The sequence below is a fragment of the Pelodiscus sinensis genome, chromosome 8 (genome assembly GCF_049634645.1).
Source record: "Pelodiscus sinensis isolate JC-2024 chromosome 8, ASM4963464v1, whole genome shotgun sequence".
NCBI classification, from domain to species: Eukaryota; Metazoa; Chordata; order Testudines; family Trionychidae; genus Pelodiscus; species Pelodiscus sinensis.
In genome coordinates, this window is record NC_134718.1 from 26729959 (window position 1) to 26753557 (window position 23599).

Consider the following 23599-nt stretch of genomic DNA (forward strand, 5'->3'; position numbering starts at 1 on the left):
ATGAAGAGGAGTGAGATTTTGGATGAAAAACAGGAAGAATAATTGGTTCATATACATGAAAACTGGATGCTATCTTGGGGATGAACTTCAGATGGAGTCTCAGCACGACACCATCCTTATTGAATATTGTGTATGGAGGTGTTGCCATTATGGCTGAGAGCTCTCCCACTCTGCGTGCTGACGTTATGGCAAGTAGGAATACCATAGTATTCATAGTTAGAGATCATAAGGGCATGGTAGCGAATGTCTCAAATGGTGGAGCTATTAGGGCTTCAAGGATCACGTCCAAATTCCAGACCGGGAGGGTGGAGTGATGTGGTGGGCTTATATTTGCAAGGCCCTTGATAAACCTCTTTGTGGTTGGATGGGCGAAGACTGAGGTTCTGTTGATCAGTCGTCTGAATGCGGAAATAGCTGCCAAATGGACCCTGAGAGATGCTAATGAAAGACCTGTCTGTTTCAGATGTAGTAAGTAATCAAGGATAATCAGAAGGGAAGTCGATTCCGGCAGTTGTTGCTTCGTGATGCACCAGGATATGAACTTGCACCACTTGGAGAGGTAAGTATCTCTAGTTGTTTGCCGTCTGCTATGGATGAGGATATGCTTGACTGGTGCCGAGCACAAGGATTCGGAGGGGTTTAGCCAGTTAGAAACCAGGCTGTGAGTCTGAGGGTGTGAATCTGGGGGTGTCATAGAGTGCCCTGGTTCTGTGTGAGGAGGTTCAGAAGGGCTGGAAGTTGGAATGGTTTGTGTGATGACAGGCAATGGACGAAGGGGAACCAGTGTTGACGCGCCCAAGCTGGATCTATCAATATGATCGTGGCCCCATCTGACCTCACTTTCTGTAGAACATTCGGAATGCGGGGTATAGGAGGGAAGGCATATAGGAGAGGTCCATTCCAGTTGATAAGGAAAGCATCCCCTAGGGAGCCTGCACCAAGTCCCACCCTGGAACAGTACCTGCTGCACTTTTTGTTGCGATAGGTTGTGAAAAAGTCTAGTAGGGGAATTCCCCAGCGTTGGAAAATTGTGTGGAGGACTCCCTCGTGTAATTCACATTCGTGTTTCATGGTGAAGTGTCTGCTGAGAAAGTATGCAGTGATGTTCGAAATTCCAGGTAAGTAGGATGCCACAGGTGTTATTCTGTGGTGAATGAACCAATTCCAAAATCAGATAGACTCCGCACAGAGGGAGCAGGATTGAGCTCCGTCCTGATGATTCACGTAATACGTGGCTGTGACATTGTCCATGAGGATTCTTACCGTGGTGTTCCGAATCTGTTTGCAGAAGTATTTGCAGGCATTGAATATTGTGCATAACTCTAAAAGGTTTATATGAAGATGGGTCTCTGGTTTCGACCACTGACCTTGTGTTGAGATCGTACCCATGTGGGCTCCCCATCCTACTAGGGAGATGTTGGTTGTAATGTGATGCTGGGGCTGTTGTTGGTGAAATGGTACCTCAGAAAGAAGGTTATTGCAACTCATCCACCAGAGGAGTGATTGAAGGATGGATTGTGGAGGTGTTACCGACCTGTGAACGTTGTGTCTGGTGTAATTGTACACTAGCACCAGCCAGTACTGCAGGGCACGGAAGTGTAGTCTGGCATAACGCACCACTTAGGTGGTGGCGGCTATATGACCCATGAGACACAGGCAAGTTATAACTGGAACAGTAGGGCTGCCTTGAATGTTTTGAATGAGGTCCTGGATAATGTCAAATCTCTGCAGAGGTAAGTAAGCCCTGGCTGTAATTGAATCCAAACGAGCGCCTATGAATTCCAGTTCTTGAGTTGGATGCAAAACAGACTTTTGCTCATGGACAAGGAGTCCAAGAGCTTGAAAAGTTTGTTTGGTGATGCAAATCATATTGAGTATCTCAGAGGCGGTGCGTACCTTGAGTAGGCAATTATCCAGATGTGGAAATATGATTACTCCTTGCCTTCGGAGATAGGCCACGACTACCACCAGGATTTTTGGGAATACCCTGGGGGCAGACGAGAGGCCAAATGACAGGACTTTGTATTGGTAATGGTCTGTGTCAACAATAAAACATAGGAATCTTCTGTGAGCTGGGTAAATGGAAACATGAAAGTAAGCATCCTGGAGGTTGAGGGCCGCAAACCAGTCATTGCAATCTAGTGCGGGAATTATGGCAGCTAATGTGATCATCCTGAATCTTTGTTTTCGTAGGAATTTGTTCAAAAAACGGAGGTCTAGTATTGGTTGCCATCCTCCTGACTTTTTCTGAGTAAGAAAATAGTGGGAGTAGAATCCCTTGCCCTTGAATTTGTTCAGGACTGGCTCTGTTGCCCCTAGAGAGAGCAAGTGGTTGACTTCTAGGCATAGGAAGGCCTCATGAGATGGGTCCCTGAAAAGGGACGCGGTGGGAGGGATGGTAGGAGGAATGGAGACGAAAGGGATGTTGTAGCCTGCTTGGATAATTTCCATCACCCATCTGTCTGTAGTGATTTTGGCCCATCGATGGAAAAAGGGCTTCAGGCGTTAATGGAAAATTCAGGTGCATTGATCATTGGTGTTGCCGAGAGCTGTTTGCGTGCCCCCGACCAAGGCATCAGACTTGCTGTTTGCTGTTGGATGTGGTCTGCATATGATTGCTTATGTTGCGTTGTCACTGAGGTCTTTGACACGAGCATTAATGGTCAAAATTCCTTTGCTGTTGTTGTTGTTGCCACTGGTGTTGAACGTACAGGTAGTCGTATCTTCGCTGGTGTGGGGTGTACCTCCATCTTCTGAATGGAGGGGTGTACATGTCCAGTGTTTGAAGGGTTGTGCAGGAGTTTTTTGAGGAATTCAAGACACTGTCAGTCTTCTCAGCAAACAGCTTCTCTCATTTGAAAGGCAAATGATGACAGTGGTGATGACTCCCTTGTTGAGGGTATGGTGAAAGGAAGGTAGATGGCAGCCTTTGTGGTGAGTGTGCCGACCTGTGCCGACTACCGCGGTAAGATGGAGAACATGCTGCTGGTGGGGAAGGAGATGATGCCAGAGAGAAAAGAAATGAGGGAGAGCGGTTTCAGGGCAGAGGAGTTGTTGGTGCCGAGCTCTCAGTGTTGCCAGTGGCTAGGCGTGGTGCCAGAGTCTTTGGCGCCACGGTCTTCGGTGCCACGTGGTGGACACGCGCCGTAATGGCTACCGGTGCTGATGTCATTGCTACCGGTGCCGATGATGCCCTCAGTGCCAGGGTGGTTGGTGCTGGAGGTTGGAGCGCCGTCGGAGCCAATGCAACCCTTGATGCCACAGGCGGTACCGACTCTCCCGTTTTTTGGGTTTCGGTGCTGCGGAGGTTTTTGAACGCGGTTTCACCGTGCTGGACATGCCTGGCTTGTCCCCCGAACAGACTCTGGCATGCAAAACGGCAGGTAAAGATCTTGCTGGCGACACCTTAGATCTTTTGGGGGAGGTTGCTGAGGGAGATGATGCCCTGCGCTTTGAGGACAATTACTCAGAAGCAGAAGCAGGTTGAAGGGCCTTGTCAAACTATCATTCACAGCCTCATCTCCCTGTCCTTTCTAGCTCTCACGGTGAGCTTAATGCAACGCGGGTACTTCTAGGGGATATAGGAGTCTCCCAGACATCTGATACAGGCTGAGTAGCTGTCAGAAGCAGGCATTGCCTAACAGCAAGTGTTGCACTTTTTAAACCCATGCAATGACGGCATAATGAATGTCTTGGTCTTTCCGAGGTTTCTTATGGTAACTAGTTCAGTCTTTTTTCTGTCTCTTCTTCTTCTTATTATTTTTTTTTTAAAGAAAAGAGCTATTTAATACTAATATAACTATTTACAACAGGAAGAAAAAGGGGGATGAACTGAGTACTGAAAACTCAGAGGTATAAGTCTATAACTATTCGAAAAAAAATGTTTTTTTCTTTTTTTTTAAGAATTAACAAAGGAATAACAACTATGAAGGAAAAGAGTATAACTATAGAAAAAACAAGACAATCTCACAACAAGATGATAACATGAAGAGCGAAGTTCACTCCGTCTGCAGCCTGAGGCAGTCAAGAGGAACTGGCAGGGGCTGGACCATGCACTCAGAAGAAAGAGCACGAATGCCGCGAGATGCTGCGGCGCATGCGCGGTCCGCCCGGGTACTGCTTCCAGAAAAATCTCTGTCCAGTGGTGCCCGGGCATGCCCAGCACCCACAGTGGAGCACCCACAAGGACATCCTCGAAGAAGAACTGAAGCTTATTACACAAATTTTGTGACAGTCTTTGTTGTTCCACTCTATTGCATATATTTCATTGAGTAACACTCAAGAACAGGTGACTTTTGAGCATTTGTTTTCCCCAAAGTATGGCAACCACAGGAGCTGCTGTCTGTTCTGCTGCTTTTCTGCTCTGTCCATGGCAGGAGGAAAAGAAGCAGATACCCTGCCCTGCCCTGCCTTGCCCTGCCCTGCTCTGCTGTAAGGAGCAGCAGGGAAAGGAGCAGAATGCCGGCAGCTCCTCTGGCTGACATAGTGCTCCCAGCCACAGCCAGACGCCCAATTCTGTTCTCTTAAAGGGTTGCTGCTTTGCAGACAGAGCCAAGGAGAAGCAGCTCCATGGAGGGGCTGGAGGTGGTACGGTGTCTTTCTGATACACAGTACCAGCTATCAATAGCTGTCTTTTGCTCAGAGTGGCGACCCTCCATAGCAGCACGTGGTTGATGTCCTTGTCTGCTTGCATGAGCATAGCCATGACTGTGAGTTTCCCCACCTTGAACTGTTTCCCAACTGAGCGGTAGCTGTCCAGAGTGGAAAGCTTCCACAGGTGATGACTATACACTTCTGCATGGGGACAGCAGATCTCATGCGGGTGTCCTGTAATCTGAGGACAGGGGCAAGCCACTTGCAGATCTTCAGGAAGGTGGCCTACCACATGTGGAAGTTCTGCAGCCACTGCTGATCATCCCATCGCTGCAGGACAATGTGGTCCCACCAGTCAGTTTGTCTGGTCTCCACCAGAAGTGGTGTTTCACACTGTCCAGGAGATATAGGGGTGTGCACAGCAGCAGGAGCACCAAGACTTGGCTAAGCAGGGCCTACTGGCCATGCTGGGGTTCATTCTCCTTGTCCTGTTCATGGTGGAGCTACATGCGGGCACTATCAGTGCAGCATGAGAGCCATGAGCATGATACTGCTTTTCAACAGCTCTGTCTCTACGGTCACTGTGCTGTGGCACATGCCCACTGCTTCCCTTTTCTGTTCCTCAATGGGGGAGGGAGTGGAGAAGTACCTTGTGAGATGCAGGCATAGAGAGGAGCCCCTGTAAGTACCTGTCTCAGATTGCAGGAACAAGCAGCCAAAGGAAGTATCTGCCCTCCTGGCATCCTCCCCAGAGTACTTCCAGGGGCTCTAATTCCAAGTCGGGCTCTGTTAAATGCGGACACACTATTTTGAACTAATTTCGAGGCTTCCCCATATGCAAGTTCGAATTTGTTAAATCAGGAGTTCATAAATTGAATTCGGTAATCTCAAAATAGTTTCCTAGAGTAGACATGGCTATTCAGTTTGACTATTCATGTGGATATGAGAGTAAATGATCACTAATGGGAGCAGTGATTGCACTAGCTAATCTTTAATTACCATATTTAAGAGCTTGGTGTAGCTCCATGCTGACCTCAATGTTTATTTCTTTAATTTATTTTAGAAATTATTTCTTGATAATTAAAGTTAGTCAGAAGCAATGTATTTAAAATGCTTTGGAAAATAAAATGCAATTTTTATTTCCGTTCACATTTTTCTGTGATTTTTTTATGTTTATAAAAAGGTTAAAGATTTTTGACTGTCAAAAACAAAAAGTAAAAAAAAAAATAGCAAGAAAATATAAATTTTCTTGGGAAAAATCCATTTTTAAATTAAGGAAAAATTTCACAACTATTTTACTGTATCTATTTTTTCTGTTATAGTAGTATTCATATTAGTTGTTAAAGGACTCACTCCTTCCTCCGGAAGTAATCCTACTGTGCACACATTGCCACAGCTAAGTTCCTAATGAAGTCTTCTGTGTGTTGCAGGGATGTTTTTGTTCAATATAAAAGTCATTAATAAAACCTTAATGCCAAGATTCACAGTGAACCTAACTGTTAACTAAGGTAAACTCAAAGATGATTAAACTTAGCAAGTTGAATTATAAATATGTTTGTGTTTATGTGTAAGAAGTTGCCAGGCTGGTTTAAATCTTCACAGGATATTTACAATTTAATCAAGCCTGTCTTTCTCACTTCTATACATATATTTTTCAGTTTTATGCCCCGTGCATATATTCAGAAAATTTATCAAAAGGGCAACACTATTCCAATGATTCACTGTCTGACTTAAATTGCTTTACAGGAAACAGCAATATAATAGGTTAGGAGTTTTTTTTTACAACTTTTTCAAACTGATTTTTAATTAAACTACACTGATACATACCCTGTCAATTTTCCCTTCTGGTTGAACGCTGGAACGGCTGCGTGAGTCATAGTCTTCTTCAAGGTCCGACACATCTTCCAGTTCCTCTAGCGTCTAAGAGAAGAGCATGACAAAGATGATTTCATTCTGTTTTATGGTTAGGCAACTGTAGTATTAGATATCAAAAATATATTAAACCTGTCGGCAATGTCCACTTAAAAGAACAACACAAATCACTTTGCAGAGCTGTGCTAAATGTAAATGTTAATCTGAAAAAAATTGATTATATTATGATAGTCATCCCATGGTAGTGGGTTGTATTTTGGAGAAGACATGGTAAAGTTGTTTGTGTTTACATGTATTCTAGTCTGACATTATTGCTACTAGAAATGAATATTACAAAGAATCTCTACATGGTCAGAGATGGATGAGATTTAGCCGGAGTTTTCACTAATAACAGAAAAAAGATCAATTTCTCATCACTTCAAATAAATATTTGTACATGGCTTCTCATTAAGTGCTACATAAGGAACAGAGAATTGCCATATTAGATCAGAACAGTGGCCTATATGGCCCAGTAGCCTGCTAGGGACAGTGTCCACATTTCACTTCCTAAAGAGGAAGGTAAACTGTTAGGAAATAACTTATCAAAGAGGAATGTTCTTTCTAACCCTCCCCTCCCCATGGGTTGGTTTATGCCCAGAAACATTAGGGTTTGTATCATTTACTTCTCTTTTTAAATAAACGTTATTATTGTATATAATGTAACTCTATGTGTTCTCATTCTCTAACTAAATTTCCAACACTTTGTGCAATCTGCTGAACTTTTGGATTCAGAGATACAAAGTGGAATGGGTTAATTATGCACTGTGAGAAAAAGCAATTCTTGTTTTCAGTTTTTAATTTGTCGTCTTTCAGTTTTATTGACTGTCTCCTAGCTTCTGCATTATTAGAAAGAGCTAATAGGAGACCTCAGTTTCACATTTCTGGAGGATTCATTTTTTACAGTGCTACAGATTCCCTTTTATTCATCTCATCTGTAATCTAAATAGGCCCACCATTTTTAATTTCTTTTCACAGGGAAGCCTTTTCAGGTATCTAATTTTTTTGTTGTTTGTATTTTTTCGATATACTTTTGTAGATAGAGTGGCCAGAACTGAACAGTATATTGCAAGTAAGAGATATCTTTGAGAATTTATATATATATATATATATATATATATATACACATACACCCTTTCACCTTACAGACTAACAACTTTATTCGGGCATAAGCTTTCATGGGCTTCATCAGATGCATGAAGTGGAAATTCCATTTGGCGGACATATATACATACATACAAAAATGAAAGTGTTACATTACCATGGGTAGAACCAGTGTTGTTGAGGCCAATTCAATCAGGGTGCATGTGGCCCAACACTTGATAAGATGGTGAGAATACCTAAAGAGAAAAATTACCTCCTGAGGTCTCTTCCAGCTCTCTGATTCTCTGATTCTATGATAACCATTCTCAGAAAGTTGTTATTAATGGTTCCCAGTCGTACTGCAAGGACATAACAAGTGGGATCCCTCAGGGGTCTGTTTTGGGACTGGTTTTGTTCAATAACTTCATCAGTGATTTAGATGATGGCATAGAGAATATACTTATTAAGTCTGCAGATGATACCAAGCTGGAGGTGGTTGCAAGTGCTTTGGAGGATAGCGTCATAATTCAAAATGATATAGACAAACTGGAGAAATGGTCTGAGGTAAGTAGGATGAAGTTTAATAAGGATGAATGAAAAGTACTCAGGAACAATGAATTTCACACAAACAGAATGGGAAGCGACTAGTAGGGAGTACTGCAGAAAGGATTTAGGGATCATATTGGACCACAAGCTAAACATGAGTCAACAGTGTAATGTTGTTGCAAAAAAGCAAACATGATTCTGGGATGCATTAACGGGAGTGTTGTGAGCAAGACACAAGAAGTCATTCCTCCACTCTACTCTGCACTGTTTAAGCCTCAGTTGGAGTATTATGTCCTGATCTGGGTACCACATTTCAAGAAAATGTGGAGAAATTGGAGAAGATCCAGAGAAGAGCAACAAAAATTATTAAAGGTCTAGAAAACATGACCTATGAAGGAAGACTGAAAGAGTTGTGCTTGTTTAGAAAAGAGAAGACTGAAGAGGGACATGATAGCAGTTTTCAGGTATCTATGCGTGCGTCTACATTGCACCGTTATTTTGAGATAACTAGCGTTATTTCAAAATAAAAATGTGAGCTTTATACAGCCATCCCGTTATTTCAAAATAATTTTGAAATAACAGATGGCCTGTTCAGAAAATTTTAAACCTCATTCTATGAGGACTAATTTTGAGGCTTCCCTGTAGTGTAGACATGCTATTTTGAAATAAGATATTTCAGAATAACTATTCCAGAATAATTTAGTTTGAAATAAGTGTGTAGTGTAGACATACCCTAATAGGGTGTTTCAGGGAGGAGGGGGGAAATTATTCTCCTTGGCCTCTGATGATAGGAGAAAAAGCAAGGAAGGTTTGGGTTGGACATTAGGAAAAACTTCCTAACATTCAGGGTGGTTTAACACTGGAATAAATAGGTTGTAGGATTTCCATCAGTGGAGATATTTAGGAGCAGGTTAGACAGACATCTATCAGGGATGATCTAGATGATGCTTAATCTTTCCATGAGGGCACTCGAGGTCCCTTCTAGTTTTAGTATTCTATAAGTCTATGATTCTAAATATGACCAACTGTTTAGACAAATCGACATAAAGCCTGGAGCTTTTAAAATAAATAACAGATGAGTGGGTATTGTTACCCAGAATGCTCAGAGAATAAGTCATATGTTGTGAAACTAAGATTTTTATGGACAGATCTCCATTCAAGAAAAAAACACTACCACAGTTAGAACTAACTGAGACCTTAGCATGCAGTCTTTGTAGGGAGTTCATGAAATGAAGAGAATAAAAAATAAACTACTATCCAACTCCCCAAAATTATATTGGCTGGATAACAAAGTCATCATAAAGCTATTCAAATAACTAATTTTTGGTTTGCTGTCAGTTTTGAAAAACTGAAAAAATAGTTAATTTGGGGTTAATTTGAAACAATATTTTTAATTTGTCTTTAATGATCCAAAACATATAAAAGTTGAATGACATTTCATGTTCACTTCAAGCTTTCGTAAACTCAATAAAAGTGAAAGAAATTTCAAAATGACAAGTTTCAAACTGAAACATTTAACCATTACATTTTCAACATGTAAAAAAATGGGGGTTTATTTTTTTCAACAATAACAGTAACAAAAAGTTGATATGGATTCAGAAAATGTCTTGATTAATCTAAATCTTCATTTTCTGCCCCAACCCCTTCAAAAAAATTTTGGCCATTTTTTGCCATATCTAGTCTGTCCTGATCTGGTTTTAAGATTCATAACAACCAGCCACAGCTAAAATATTTCTCCCAGTCTAAAGTTATCATATTTCTTCTCCTAGTTAAACACAATATATTGGACTTATTTCATTACATTAAGTACAGAAACCTATTGTAGATCTTTTAGATTTTTCTTAATATTAGTTAACATTTTATCTATCTGGCGACTATACAATTGAACTCGTGGTAGAAAGACAGCATGGCTTTATTAACAAAAGAAATAAAAGTTTATCTATATAATGTTTGACAGTCAAACATTTCCCAAATAGATTTTCTGTAAATGATGTGAAATATATAGAAAATGTGGTGGTATGGCACGAAGGTTTTACTGACATGAACTTGAAATGGTCTCATTTCTCACATGTGAGCTATTTAAGTTATCTCAAATGACTTTCAAGAAAGCCTTTCAACCACACCAAACCATCATATATTCTCTCCATTCCACACATTTTACAGAAAGATTATTTCACAAATATTTGAGAGAGTTTTTCAAAATGTTATTGGTGCTATTTTTCATTTTTCTCTTCCTCTAAAGCCAAACTAACCAACTATGAAAAGCATAAGGGTACAGTCCTTGGAGGATCAAGGGGAGAGGGAAATGACATTTCTTTAAGAAATCTCTAAATAAAATATACCCTGAAATAGGTTTGCCATGCATTATGATGTCACACTTCAGATCCTTTCTGCATCTTGTGGGATGCATAAGGGCTAGAAGCAAAAGATTGTAATCCTTGGACTGGAAGAAGGAACATTTCTAGCTTTCCAATGGTCCTGACTGTATGTTAGAAGCTTTGCAAAGGGATCCAGCCTCAAGTTCTCTTGTATGTCTGAGGAACACTGAATGACTTTGAGTCCCTCCCTAACCCTGGAGTTTGTCCAGCTCTCTTATTTGTTCCAGCATAAATATCAGCCTTCAGGCTGATCTAATGTATTCTGTCAACTGACTCCCACAGCCCTTCCAACATCTAGTATTAGCTGGGCATAAAGGTTCCCTGGCCCAAGTTTCCTTTTTTTTATAGCCAAAGAATATGCTATAATAGTTCTATGACACGCGAGGATTAGTCCTCTGTACAAGCCACTTCCTCCAGTGTCCAGACCTGACAGGTTTAGGACTACTTTGCACTGTCGGAGAGGCACAAAGCTGAATCAGTGACCCAGTTCCTGCACTAATGGGTTGCAAGTTATCAGAGCTTAAACTTGTCACTAGTCCAGGCATGAATATTTTCCCCTTACAAAAAGTCTTATTTTGGGTGCAAATTTCTACATATGATAGAAAGCAAAGGAAACATTTGTTTAATAACCCCCAAGCCAATTATATTTATTACATGGTTTTATCATTTTTCATATTGTTTTCATGACCAAGTATTTTGTATACAAAATACATGCACACATACCTACTCATGCACAAACACATAGTTACTTTTTTCTGTAAACACAATGCTTGGAACAGTATTTAGGATTAATATTTCCTTAGTTTAGGACAATATTTTTCCATATAAAATACATTGAAATTACATTGAGCTAGTCAAACAGTATTTCAGAAAATATATTTTTCAACCAATTGTAATACTATCTTTAGCTTTTTGAAGTTTAGAAATTGAGGCTTACATAAGTTATAAAAAACACATTTATACTGGTATAGCTCTGTTACAGTATTTTACCTTCAGCAATCAAATTGAGAAACTGCTAAGTTTTGACAGTATATCTGTTACATTTTTCCATCTAGTCCATCAAAGATGCATCCAAAATACGTGCCTGTCTATTTAGGAGTATTATTACAGTATTACTGCAGAAGTGCTGCACAAGTAATAAGAATACATTTTCCCTTCCAGACTTGAGTAGAATGAGATTATCCTTGCATTCTCACTGTTTTTCCTCATGAGACATTTCACCCAGGCCAAAGGCTATAAATTATTGTTATAGTCATAGCCAAGTCCAGAACTGATGCACTTTACATCTTGCTGACATTATGCTCACTCTAAGGTGCAACAGTAAATCAATCATACCTCATCCAGATATTTCCAACCCTAAGCTAAAATCTGGATTTGATGCTATGAAATGGAAGTCCCCTTCTGATGACATACCCCCTATATTTGATTTACGTTTGCTTTACCTATATTTGATATTACAGCTTTGGTATAATAATGAATAAACATATGCTTGATTTTAGTAGCATCTTAGGGTATGTCTAGACTAAACTAGTTTACCCGGCACAGTCAATGAAGCGGGGATTTAAATAATACCCACTTCATTCAAATAAACATGACCGCCGTGCTGTGCCGACAATCAGCTGATCCAGCACAGCGCCGCAGTCTAGACGTGGATCTGTAGGCTGGGGAAGCCTTTGTCAGCCGATCCCTTATGACTCGTGAAACAAGGTTTACAAGATCTGTTGGCAAAGACTTCCCCAGCCGACAGATCCACGTCTAGACTGCCACGCTGTGCTCCGGATCAGCTGATCATTAGCACAGCGTGGTGGCCATTTTTATTTTAAGGAAGCAGGGATTATTTAAATCCTCGCTTCATTGACTCTGCCAGGTAAACTAGTTTACATGTCTCCGTCGATGGAGCCAGGTAGTCTAGACATACCCTTAAAGCCTAACAAAACATGTAGATGGTATCATGAGCTTTTGTGGGGAAAACCCACTTCTTCAGATGACCGGAGTATAATAAATCCTGATCCAAGAATAAATAAGGGAAGGAGGAGAGAGGAGAAGGAAAAAAGGGAGGGAAGGAAGAAAAAGAGACAGTGACTAGATAGTCCAAATAATTACAAGAGGCTGTTGAGAACCATTAGTACCTCCATTGTTTGCTTGGTAGGTTAAGTCATTAAAAGGTAGAAGACAGTGTGTAAGCCATCCTATATCCCCATTCAGACCATTAGCATAAGAATTAAACTTGTGAATGAAGTTAAGTTCCAGTCCTTCTCTGTCTGTTTAGCTTGTAGAATTGGTCTGAAATAAAACAGTGACTTGAAGATCCATTAATGGGTGTCCAGGAAGATTAAAGAATTCTCCAACAGGTTTTTGTATATTGCCTTTTCAGATATCTGATTTGTGTCCATTAATTCTTTCTCATAGAGATTGTCCAGTTTGGCCAATATACATTTCAGTGGGGGCATTACTGGCATAGATCACATTACTGGATGTGCAGTTAAATGGCCTTTGATTTGGTGGCTGATGTCATTGGGTCCAGTGATGAAATTGCTTGTGTAGATGTGTGGACACTGAGTTGGCACTGGGGCTGATTGCATGGGTGGGTTCCTGGATGAATATGGTGGAGATGTGTTGCGTGGCTACTGCAAAGAATTTGTTTGAGGCTAGGAGGTTGTCTGTAAGCAAGAATTGGCCTTTCCCCCAAGGCCTCTGAGAGTGAGGGGTCATTTTCCAGGATAGATTGTAGATTATTGATAATGTGTTGGAGGGGTTTAAGTTGTGGACTGTAGGTCAGTGGTCACCAACTAGTAGATTGGGTTCTATTGTTAGATCTTGGAGCCTCTGACAGGTGATCCTGACTGGTTTGGTGAAGAGGCTGTCAAGCGCAGTACTTCAGCTTCTCCTCCACCACTTTTGCACACCTCCTGCCCTTTGCCTTGCAGCTGTTCCCCAACCCCGGGGAGCCTCCTGCTTGCAATACAGAGACGGGAAGGGAGAAGAAGGGGCACTGATGTCAGGATGCCTCCCTCCAACCCTATATTCTATCTCCACAGAACAGAAGTGGGGGCACAACAGGGTTTGGGATGGCCAGCTGCCAAGAAAGGCCTAGAGGCATTCCACCAACCACTCACTTCTAACCTACAAGGATTTTATTGGAAGCCTCGCTCTGCTCCATTGTATTTCTGTCCATGGGGCTTACTGGGGCCTCCATTGCACACAAGTGGTGCTAACTCTACATGTCACTTTTCAGTTACTGCAAGAGTTAAATTGATTTTTTCTTTTGCTGAAAATTTGGACTTTTGCTGAAAATCACAAACATATAACCTGTTTTTTTTGTCCAAAAACTGCTAAAAAAAGCATAAATAAAATGCAGGTTACTGGTTTTCTTATGAAAATTTAAAATGTTCAAGGAAACAGACATTCAAAAAAAAGTCATTTAACTGAAAATGCCATTTTTCATTAAATCAATGTTGACAGAACATTTTGGAGTACCCTTAGTTATTCATCATCATCATCATCTTCAACAACAGCAACCATGTGTTCAATGCGTGTTAATGTCCAATACCTCCCTTACTATTTCCTTCCATGGTTATTGCTAATTGGTAATGTACCTCAGTTGCATATGTGCTCCTTCTTTGCTCCTACCTGCAACACACCATGACAACTGAGAAGCAAACATGCCCATATGTTTAAAACCCTGACTTCAATTGTTTCTAATGGGAATTAGAGCACCTTAAAGCAGTGGTCACCAACCAGTAGATTGGGAACTACTGGTAGATCTTGGAGCCTCTGACAGGTGATCCTGACTGGTTTGGTGAAGAGGCTGTCAAGTGCAGTACTTCAGCTTCTCCTCCCCCCACTGCTGCACACCTCCTGCCCTTTGCCTTGCAGCTTCCCCCAAACCCCAAAGCCTTTCCAGCTCTGAACCCCCTCCTACACTCCCTGCCCCAGCCCTGAGCCCCCTGAACCCAAACTCCCTCCCAAAACCTGCACCCTGAACTCCCTACTGCACCCCAACTCCCTGCCCCAGGCTCAGCTCAGAGACCCTCTCACACTCCAAATCCCTTAACCCAAGACTAGAGCCTGTGCCCCAACCCTCTGCCCCTGCCTGGTGAAAGGGAGGAAGGATACAGAAGGGAGGGAGGATGGAGTGAGAGGGGGCAGGGCCTCAGAGAAGGGATATGAAGAAAGTGGGGCAAGGGTATTTGGGTTTTGAAGTAGAGCTTACATTGCACTTAAATTCAAAAAGTGATCTTGTGCTTAAAAAGGTTGGAGACCACTGGGCTAGACGCTTGGCTGTTTTTGCTGAAACAGACTAACAAGGCTACCTTTCTGAAACCTGGCAGTATTTTCATCATGAATTATATATCTAAATAAGTTTCCCACTAGATGGAGCAAATGTATGTCAGGCCAGCAAAGGAGATATACAATATAATGTTGATTACAGAGGTGAAACACTGCAGAGCTGTTCTTTTATAAAATGATACAATGTCTGGTGGAGTTTTCAGTTAAATATAAAAAAATGGTAGATTCATGCTGTAAAGTTTTCTTATCCAATTTGTTGCAATTAGTGAAAAAAACATTAAAAATAGAATTAATAAACCAATGCAAGGTTTCCATAACTTTTTTACACATTACAAAGACAGCCTCCCCACCTATTGATAGTCATAGTAACTCAAGATTAGCCACTTATTGACTTACAATAAGCTATTTCCTCCTTCCTTGCCCCTCACTCCCACCTTCTGTTCTAATATCTGATTTGTTAACTTATAATTTGTTTATTTTCTTCATTGTATTCCTTTGTTATATATGGTCATGCCAATTCACTTTCAGAATATGATCTGAAGAAGTGGGTCTGCCCCCAAAAAGCTCATCACCTAATAAACTATCTTGTTAGTCTTTAAAGTGCTCCATATTTTTTCCGTCTAACTTTTTTTTGGCTACAGAGTACCTATGGGATCCTGAAAATTTGGTGGAGCCCTTACTAGCTCTTTCTTGATGTCAGCAGCAAGATTTTGAGTGTGATGTGAAACAGTATTGTCTGACAGAAGCATTGTTCCACATTTTTATTAGATTACTCATCATGCATGCATACCACAAGATCGTTTGCATAAGGCTTAATGGGTTTTTCTGCAATTATATGTGCTTCTCCAGTGAGTGCAATACAGTAGCCCATTTTGTAGGATTCTTCTGTTTTATTTTTCTTGTTGGATTTAGCGATTTTCATCACTGAGAGTTTACTATTTGAAAGTGTGTCAAGCTTTCACTTGAAAAAACTTATGCTTTTGTCTGTGTGTTCAGAATGATTTGTTTCTAAATGCCTTTGGAGTTTAGCAAGTATTGAGAACTATTGGAAAGTATTTTGTTGCTAGCCACACACTTTGTATCAAAAGCATCTTTATTTCCAATGCAAGTAAATCCAAAACACAAATAACTCTCATCATACTTGTATTTTTTATTACCTGCTGCTACTCTGGTGGATGAGAATGGCTTCCTATTCAACAGCTCACTATTCAATCTTTCAGTAAAGACTGAAAGACTGATTTTCCTTTTCCTGTCCAGACATTTTAGTTGCTTATTCCATCCAAAGACCACTTGCTAGCAGTCAATTTTTTTTAGCCAAAAAGAAAGTGGGAAATAATTATTTTTTAAAATCTTTTCCTTGTTAAGAGCTGGCCCAGACAGCTAAATCAGACATTTGAAACATCTAATATATACATCATCAGGCCTACAGCTCATAAGCAACCTGCTGTAGGCTACTGCATTATGCCCTTTATCTACATCAATTGTAGTACCAGTATTTTGCCAAGCTACGCATGGTTTTTCGTACCCCGACTCTATTTTATGTTGCAATGTCCAACTTATTTATTGAATATTGTCACACTTCTCAATTTAATAGGTTATTTATTAAAAAATCTTCTCATTTTTTTCAAAACAACATCACTCCATACAACTGTCATTAATATTTTCTCATGGAGCCCCTGGACACATTTTGTGGAGCCCCAAGACTCCATGGTGCCTGTTTTTACCCTGCCACGTTTTTATAAGTTTGCATAAAAATCATATTTGGAGGTTGCGTGTGACCAAATGATCTAATCTAGATTCAAAATCTTGTTTTCTCATGTGATGTGCTTTAAGAAAGAGTAATTTGGACCACACTAGGAAAATATATCTGAATATCCTTCTTAAAGTCTGCTTATTTAGCAAAAATAAATGAGCTTAATTCACCAGTGAAATGCCTTTGAAGAATGGCGATTCACTGACAGAAAGACTTTCTTCCTCCTCCTCACCAGTCTCACATTCCTTGGACTTTCATTCTGGGTTGTCCATTTTAGCTGGTATAGATTTATTGTTCTTCGTGAATACAGTGATAAAGTGTTTACATCTTACTCGAAATTCAATATGTTGACATTTTCTTAAAACAGCTTCAATTTTGTAATCTATGCTTAACAAGACACTCCTGAACTCTATCCAATTTTTCATATAGTACATCAGGACCTTCGGAGTACTACTCCTTCCTAATTTTCCATGTAGAAACTAACGATGCTGTCAAGAATGACCTTGAGTGTGTCACTGCAAATTATGTAGCACTGGGAAGAAGGATCTAGGAGTTGAAGATGCAAGTGGTGTTCTCGACCATCCTACTTGTTGAAGGAAAAGGTCAAGATAGGGATTGTTGAACCTTGGAAGTAAGTGCTTGGTTGCGCAGGTGGTATTGATGTTTGGTTTCTTCAACTATGGAATGCCATTCTGGGAACAAGGATTACTAGGAAGAGATGGGGTTCACCTAACTAAGAGAGGGAAGAACATCTTCATGGGCAGGCTTGCAAACCTACTGAGGAGGGATTTAAACTAGGTTTGTTGTGGGACGGTGACCTAAGTCCTGAGATAAGTGGGGAAGTGGGATACCAGGAACAAACAAAAGTAGGAAGACGAAACAAGAGAGGACTCCTGATTCGAACAGAGAAGGTAGGGCAATCAGCTAGTTATCTAAGGTGTCTGTACATGAACACAAGAAGCATGGGAAACAAGCAGGAAGAATTAGAAGTCCTGGCACAGTCAAAGAATAATGACTTGATTGGAATAATGAGACTTGGTGGGATGACTCACATAACTGGAACATTGTCATAGAAGGGTAGAGACTGTTCAGGAAGAACAGGTGGAGGGATTGCACTGTATGTAAGTGAGCAGTATGATTGCTCAGACCTCCAGTACATAGAGGGGAAAAAGCCTATTGACAGTCTTTGGGGTAAGCTTAGACGTGGGAGCAACAGAGGTGATGTTGTTCTTGGTGTATGCTATATATCACCAGATCAGGTGGATGAGGTAGATTAGGCTTTCTTCAGACAACTAAGAGAAGCCTCTAGATCACAGTCCTTGGTTCTCATGGGGGACTTGAATCACAATGACATCTGTTAGGAGTCCAATGCAGCAGTACACAGACAATTCAGGAAGTTTTTTGAGAATGTTGGGGACAACTTCCTGGTACAAGAACTGCAGGAACCAACCGGGGCCATGATCATCTTGCCCTGCTGCTCACAAACAGGGAAGAACTAGTAGGGGAAATAGAGGTAAGTGACAACCTGGGCAGCAGTGATCTTGAAATGGTCGATTTCAGGATCCTGATGAAAGGAAGAAAGGAGAACAGGAAAATACATACCGTGGACTTTAGAAAAGCAGACTTTGAGTCTTTCAGAGAACTGATTGGCAGGATCCCCTGGGATGCTAACAGGAAGGGGAAAGGAGTACAGGAAAGCTGGCAGTATTTTAAATAAGGCTTATTAAAGGCACAGGAACAAACCATCCAGATGCGCAGTAATGGTGTGTCTAGACTACATCCCTCTTTTGACAGAGGGATGTAAATTAGGCATTTCAAAATTGCAAATGAAGCCGGGATTTGAATTTCTTGTGCTTCATTTGCATAATTGCATCATGGCGCTATTTCGAAAGTAAAACCACAGTCTAGATGTGGTTCTTTCGGAAAGGGAAGGCTTTTTCTAAAGATCCTGTAAACCTCATTTTTTGGATCTTTTTTGAGGTTTACAGGATCTTTCAAAAAAGCCTTCCCTTTTCAAAAGAACTGCAGCTAGACTGCGATTTTACTTTCATAATACTGCTTTTTCAAAAGAGCATCATGCTGCAATTATGCAAATGAAACACAGGAAATTCAAATCCCGGCTTCATTTGTAATTTTGAAGTGCCTAATTTACATCCCTCTGTCGAAAGAGGGATATAGTCTAGACGTACCCTAAGAGACCAGCTTGGCTTACCAGATAAATTCTTGTTGAGCTTAAACATAAAAAGGAAGATTGCAAGAAGTGGAAACTTGGACAGGTGACCAGTGAGACATATAAATATATTGCTCAAGAATGCAGGAGTGTAATCCTGAAGGCCAAAGCACAAATGAAATTGCAGGTAGCAAAGGATGTGAAAGGAAACAAGAAAGATTTCTATAGGCATGTTAGCAATAAGAGAGTGATCAGGGAGAGTGTGGGAACCTTACTGGATGATGGAGGTAACCTAGTGACTGATGATGTGGGAAAAGCTGAAGTATTCAATGCTTTTTTTGCCTGTCTTCACAGACAAAGTCAGCTCTCAAACTACTGCATTAGGCAATGCAGTATGGGAAGGAGGTGGGCAGCCCTTGGTGGAGAAAGAACAGATTGAGAAGTATTTAGAAAAAAATGGACATGCACAAATCCATGGGTCTGGATTTAGTGTATCCAAGGGTGCTGAGGGAGTTGGCAGATGTCATTGCAGTGCCTTTGCCATTATCTTTGAACTCGTCGAGATACGGAGAGGTCTTGGATGACTGGAAAAATGCAAATGTAGTGCCTACCTTCAAAAAAGGGAAGAAGGACAATCCAGGGAACTACAGACCAGTCAGCCTTACCTCAATCCCTGGAAAAATCATGGAGGGGATCCTCAAGGAATCCATTTTTGAAGCACTTGAAAGAGAGGAAAGTGATCAGGAATAGTCAACATGGATTCACCAAGGGCAAGTCATGCCTGACCAACCTGATTAGCTTCTATGATGAAGACTGTAGACATGGGGAAGTCAGTGGATGTGATATACCTTGACTTTCGCAAAGCTTTTGTTACGGTTTCCGACATAATTCTTGCCAGCAAGTTAAGGAAGTATGGATAGGAGAAATGTATTGTAAGGTGTACAGAAATCTGGCTAGATTGTTATCCTAACGGGTAGTGAGCAATGGCTCACTGTCCGGTTGGTGGTCGGTTTCAAGTGTAGTGCCCCAAAGGTTAATTCTAGGACCGGTTTTATTCACCATCTTTATTAATGACCTGGTTGAAGGCATGGATTGCACCTTCCGCAAGTTTGCAGATGACACTAAGTTGGGGGAGAGGTAGATACATTGAGGGGGCAGGCATAGGTTCCAGAGTGACCTAGACATATTAGAGGATTGGGCCAAAAGAAATCTGGTTCAACAAGGACAAATGCAGAGTCTTACACTTCGGACAGAAGAATCTTGAGCACTACTACAGGCTGAGGACCAACTGGCTAAGCAGCAGTTCAGAATAAAAGGACCTGGGGATTACAGTGGATGAGACCTGGATTTGATTCAACAGTGTGCCCTTGTAGCCAAGAAGGTTAATGGGATATTAGGTTGCATTAGGGGAAGCATTGGCAGCAGATCTAGAGAAGTGATTATTCCTCTTTATTCATCACTGGTGAGGCCACATCTGGAGTAGTGCATCCACTTCTGCCCCTGCCTCCCCCACTCCAGAAAGGATGTGGATGCACTGGAGAGGGTCCAGCGGAGGGCAACAAAAATTATTAGGGGGCTGAAGCACATGACCTATGAGGAGAGGCTGAGGGATTTGGGCGTATTTAGAAGAAGAGTGAGGGGGGATTTGATAACAGCTTTTAACTGCCTGAAGGGAGGTTTCAAAGAGGGTGGAGAGAGGCTGTTCTCAGTAGTAACAGATGACAGAATGGTCTCAAGTTGCAATGGGGGTGGTCTAGGTTGGCTATAATAGGAAAATCTATTTCCCTAGGATGGTGGTGAAACACTGGAATGGGTTCCCTAGGTAGGTGGTGTTATCTCCATCCCTAGAGGTTTTTAATTCCGGTTTGACAAAGCCCTGGCTGGGATGATTTAGTTAGGGATGGTTCTGCTTTGAGCAGGGGGCTGGATTAGATCACCTCCTGAGGTCTCTTACAACTCTATGATTCTATGGCATACCTTCCTTCTCTGTACAAAACAGATACATCATGGAGAGAAAGACATGGTAAAGGATGTGATGGTCCATCCAGATATTAGCAAACCCTAAAGCATGATTTCAAATCTCTTTTTGAACAAGGCCAGCTTCTCTTTAAAAAAGTTAGTTTACTTTCTTACCTGGAAGGAATATGTCAGCAAACTGAACGTTTTTAAGTAAGTTTGGTGCCCACTCCCAAATATACGTAAAAGCACAGAAAAGCACAACCAACTATCTGAAGGCCTGACAAACTCTCTTTATCAAAAAACATGTCTTATGGAACATTGTGATTGGAGCTATAAAGAAGCCCAAGCAACAGAAGTTGCACTGATTAGCCCCGTACTTATTCCTACAGATCATTTACTAGTGCCTGTATAATTTAATTGAAATGCCAATTAAACTATGTGCTTTATATTTTCCTCTAATAGCATCTGTGAAGTGAGAGGGAGAGAGTCCCAGTCAGTTTTGGTCTCGGGAACAATTATTATTTAATTAATCATATTGTAAGCATGTTTCAATGTTTGCAACATAAAACACAGCTCTGCACTAAATGTAAATTAAAATGAAAACCATATAAGTTGATCCATGGTTATTAGAGGACACCACTGGACATATTTTGGGTCCAGAAACAACATTAAGCATCAGGAATCAGGAAAAAAAATGACTTAAAAACTAATTTGCAAAAATAAGCCTATTCCTGCATTCCACAGTATGTCCTGCATACATCACTAATAAATAACCACTCTCACAAGAGATGTGAGTGTGTGGACCTCAGACTAGAAACTGTTAACAAAGATATCTTAAAAATATTCGTAAAATACAAATAATCATGAAATCTCTTCCCTCTTGGCAAAGGCTGGTTACTCCATTGCTTAGGTTCTTCGAAAATTTTTGTGAACTTACGCCTCCTTCATATGGTTTCTGTCCCTTGTTTTCAGGAGCTCCTACAGAACGTTCCACCCTCCAAAAGTACTTTGGTCACATATTGTGACAGTATGACAACTCAATTTTATTTTCCCATTTGGGTTGCCTCTGGGCTTCAGACCAACTCTTCACCATGAGCCTCTTAAGTAAATGCCTTTTAACATACATCAGACAGAATTAGCCTGGCAGTCACAAACTCCCCCACAACTGTAACATTTTGTTACATCTATATGCTATCTAGTTAACTTCTGCTGAAGATGAGGTTTCCATGCATGGGTAACACCCACTGCTATCCTTTCTTCATAATCCCGCCTACAACATTTTCTATTTTTTGTTGATGTGCAGACCCTCCCAGTTTTAGCACATGCTCTTCACACAAGCTAACTGACGAACCATTTGCTAATTATGTATTATGTATTAGCCTTTTATTATGATTTTGATTCTAGACAGGAATATTTCGCTCCTAATTTTCAATAATCAGGAGGTCCAATTCATTCAACATGAATCCTCCCCCACAGTGTCATTTTGTAACCAATATTATTTAGCTGAGTGCTCTACGCAGCTGCCAGTTCAGGTGGAACTTAACACTCGATTAAGCATATCACTGGGCAAACCAACATTCATGTCACAAATTTGTAACTTGACTCTGACACAAGAGAGGCTGATAGCATTTATTATTAGATTAGATTTTCCATATAAAATAACATTTGAAGCAGATGAAATATTAACATTTCCCTTAACAGTCTTTGCTATTTCTATGTCAGTCACAGGGTCCTTTTGAGTGGTACATCTAGCTTTAATAAAACAAAGTCAGTGAAACAAAAGCTTGATGGTTAATTAAAAGTGTTAATCATCTCTCTCCAAATTGAAAAACATATATCCAAAGCATTCCCCCAAAATATAAAGCGAAAAGAAAAGAAAAGAAAAGAAAAGAAAAGAAAAGAAAAGAAAAGAAAAGAAAAGAAAAGAAAAGAAAAGAAAAGAAAAGTTTTGTGGGGAGGAGTTTCTGTTTGCTTCCCTCTCTCCCCCAGTTTAGTCAAAAGCACTGCTTATAGCTGGAATAGTACATACTATTCTCAACTTCCTGGTCAGAGAATTCTGATTTTAGTTCACAAGGAAACAGTTCTAGTTCATAATTGTCATCCTTATCACCTTCCATACAATACCCATTTTTTTAAAGAATAATGTCTTGCAATTATTAGTTTAGCTATATTTAAAAGAATGCACTAAAGTTAATACAAATGACTATAGTTCAGAAAATTGATAAATTTTGTCTGTGAAATTTTTCATTAATTTTGGATGGTTTCATATCCAAAAATTTCAGGGAACATAAAATGTCAAAGCATCTTCCCTTTGCCTCCCATCTCCCTGTCATATCAGCTTGGGTAAATAACATTTGGAGTTCACTTTCACCTTTGAAAAATTATTCATTAAGTGCTCTGCCAGGTCTCTCTGAAAGTTTAAGATGGTGAGTGAAAGGAGGAGTACAAAGACCTAACACAAAAGTTTCATATGGGGTGGCGGGGGAGAGAGAGAGAAAGGGAGAAGGCATGCAGACAAAAATAGACATAAAGATAGCTGAATTAATAGCAGTGTTGTAAGATCTCAGTAGAGGAGCTCATGAAAGCCTGTAGCCTACCTTTGAACCCAACTGAGTCTTCATTCAGCAATGTACAGAAGAATATGTTGTAGCAAAGCTCTGCTTTTGCATGTGTGGTCCTGCATTTCAAGGTGGTTAGCGCTTGCTTCAGATGCTCATTGTGACCCTTAACATAGCCTCTCTTCCTTTCTGGAGGCAGGGATCACAATTTATTAAGCCACCTTCATCATAGGCCCATCATCTTACCTTCAGTCTCCCCTCTCAGGAGGTGTCTCTGAAGTGGTGTAGGGATGGTTGGGGGAACCCTGGCCCACTGTCTATTCTGGATTCCAGCCCAGGGTCCCAAATGGCAGCAGCAACA

General features: G+C 40.8%; 1 protein-coding gene across 5 annotated transcripts in view; it reads right to left on the reverse strand.

Annotated features, from left to right (window-relative positions):
- The window catches only part of CTNNA3 (catenin alpha 3), a 1020369-nt gene that overhangs the window by 96455 nt on the left and 900315 nt on the right, over positions 1–23599 (reverse strand). For all 5 annotated transcript variants that reach the window (XM_075934910.1, XM_075934908.1, XM_075934909.1 and 2 more), the window contains one exon: positions 6421–6513. In XM_075934910.1, the coding sequence (XP_075791025.1) occupies positions 6421–6513 (93 nt within the window). The remainder of the gene's footprint in view (positions 1–6420; positions 6514–23599) is intronic.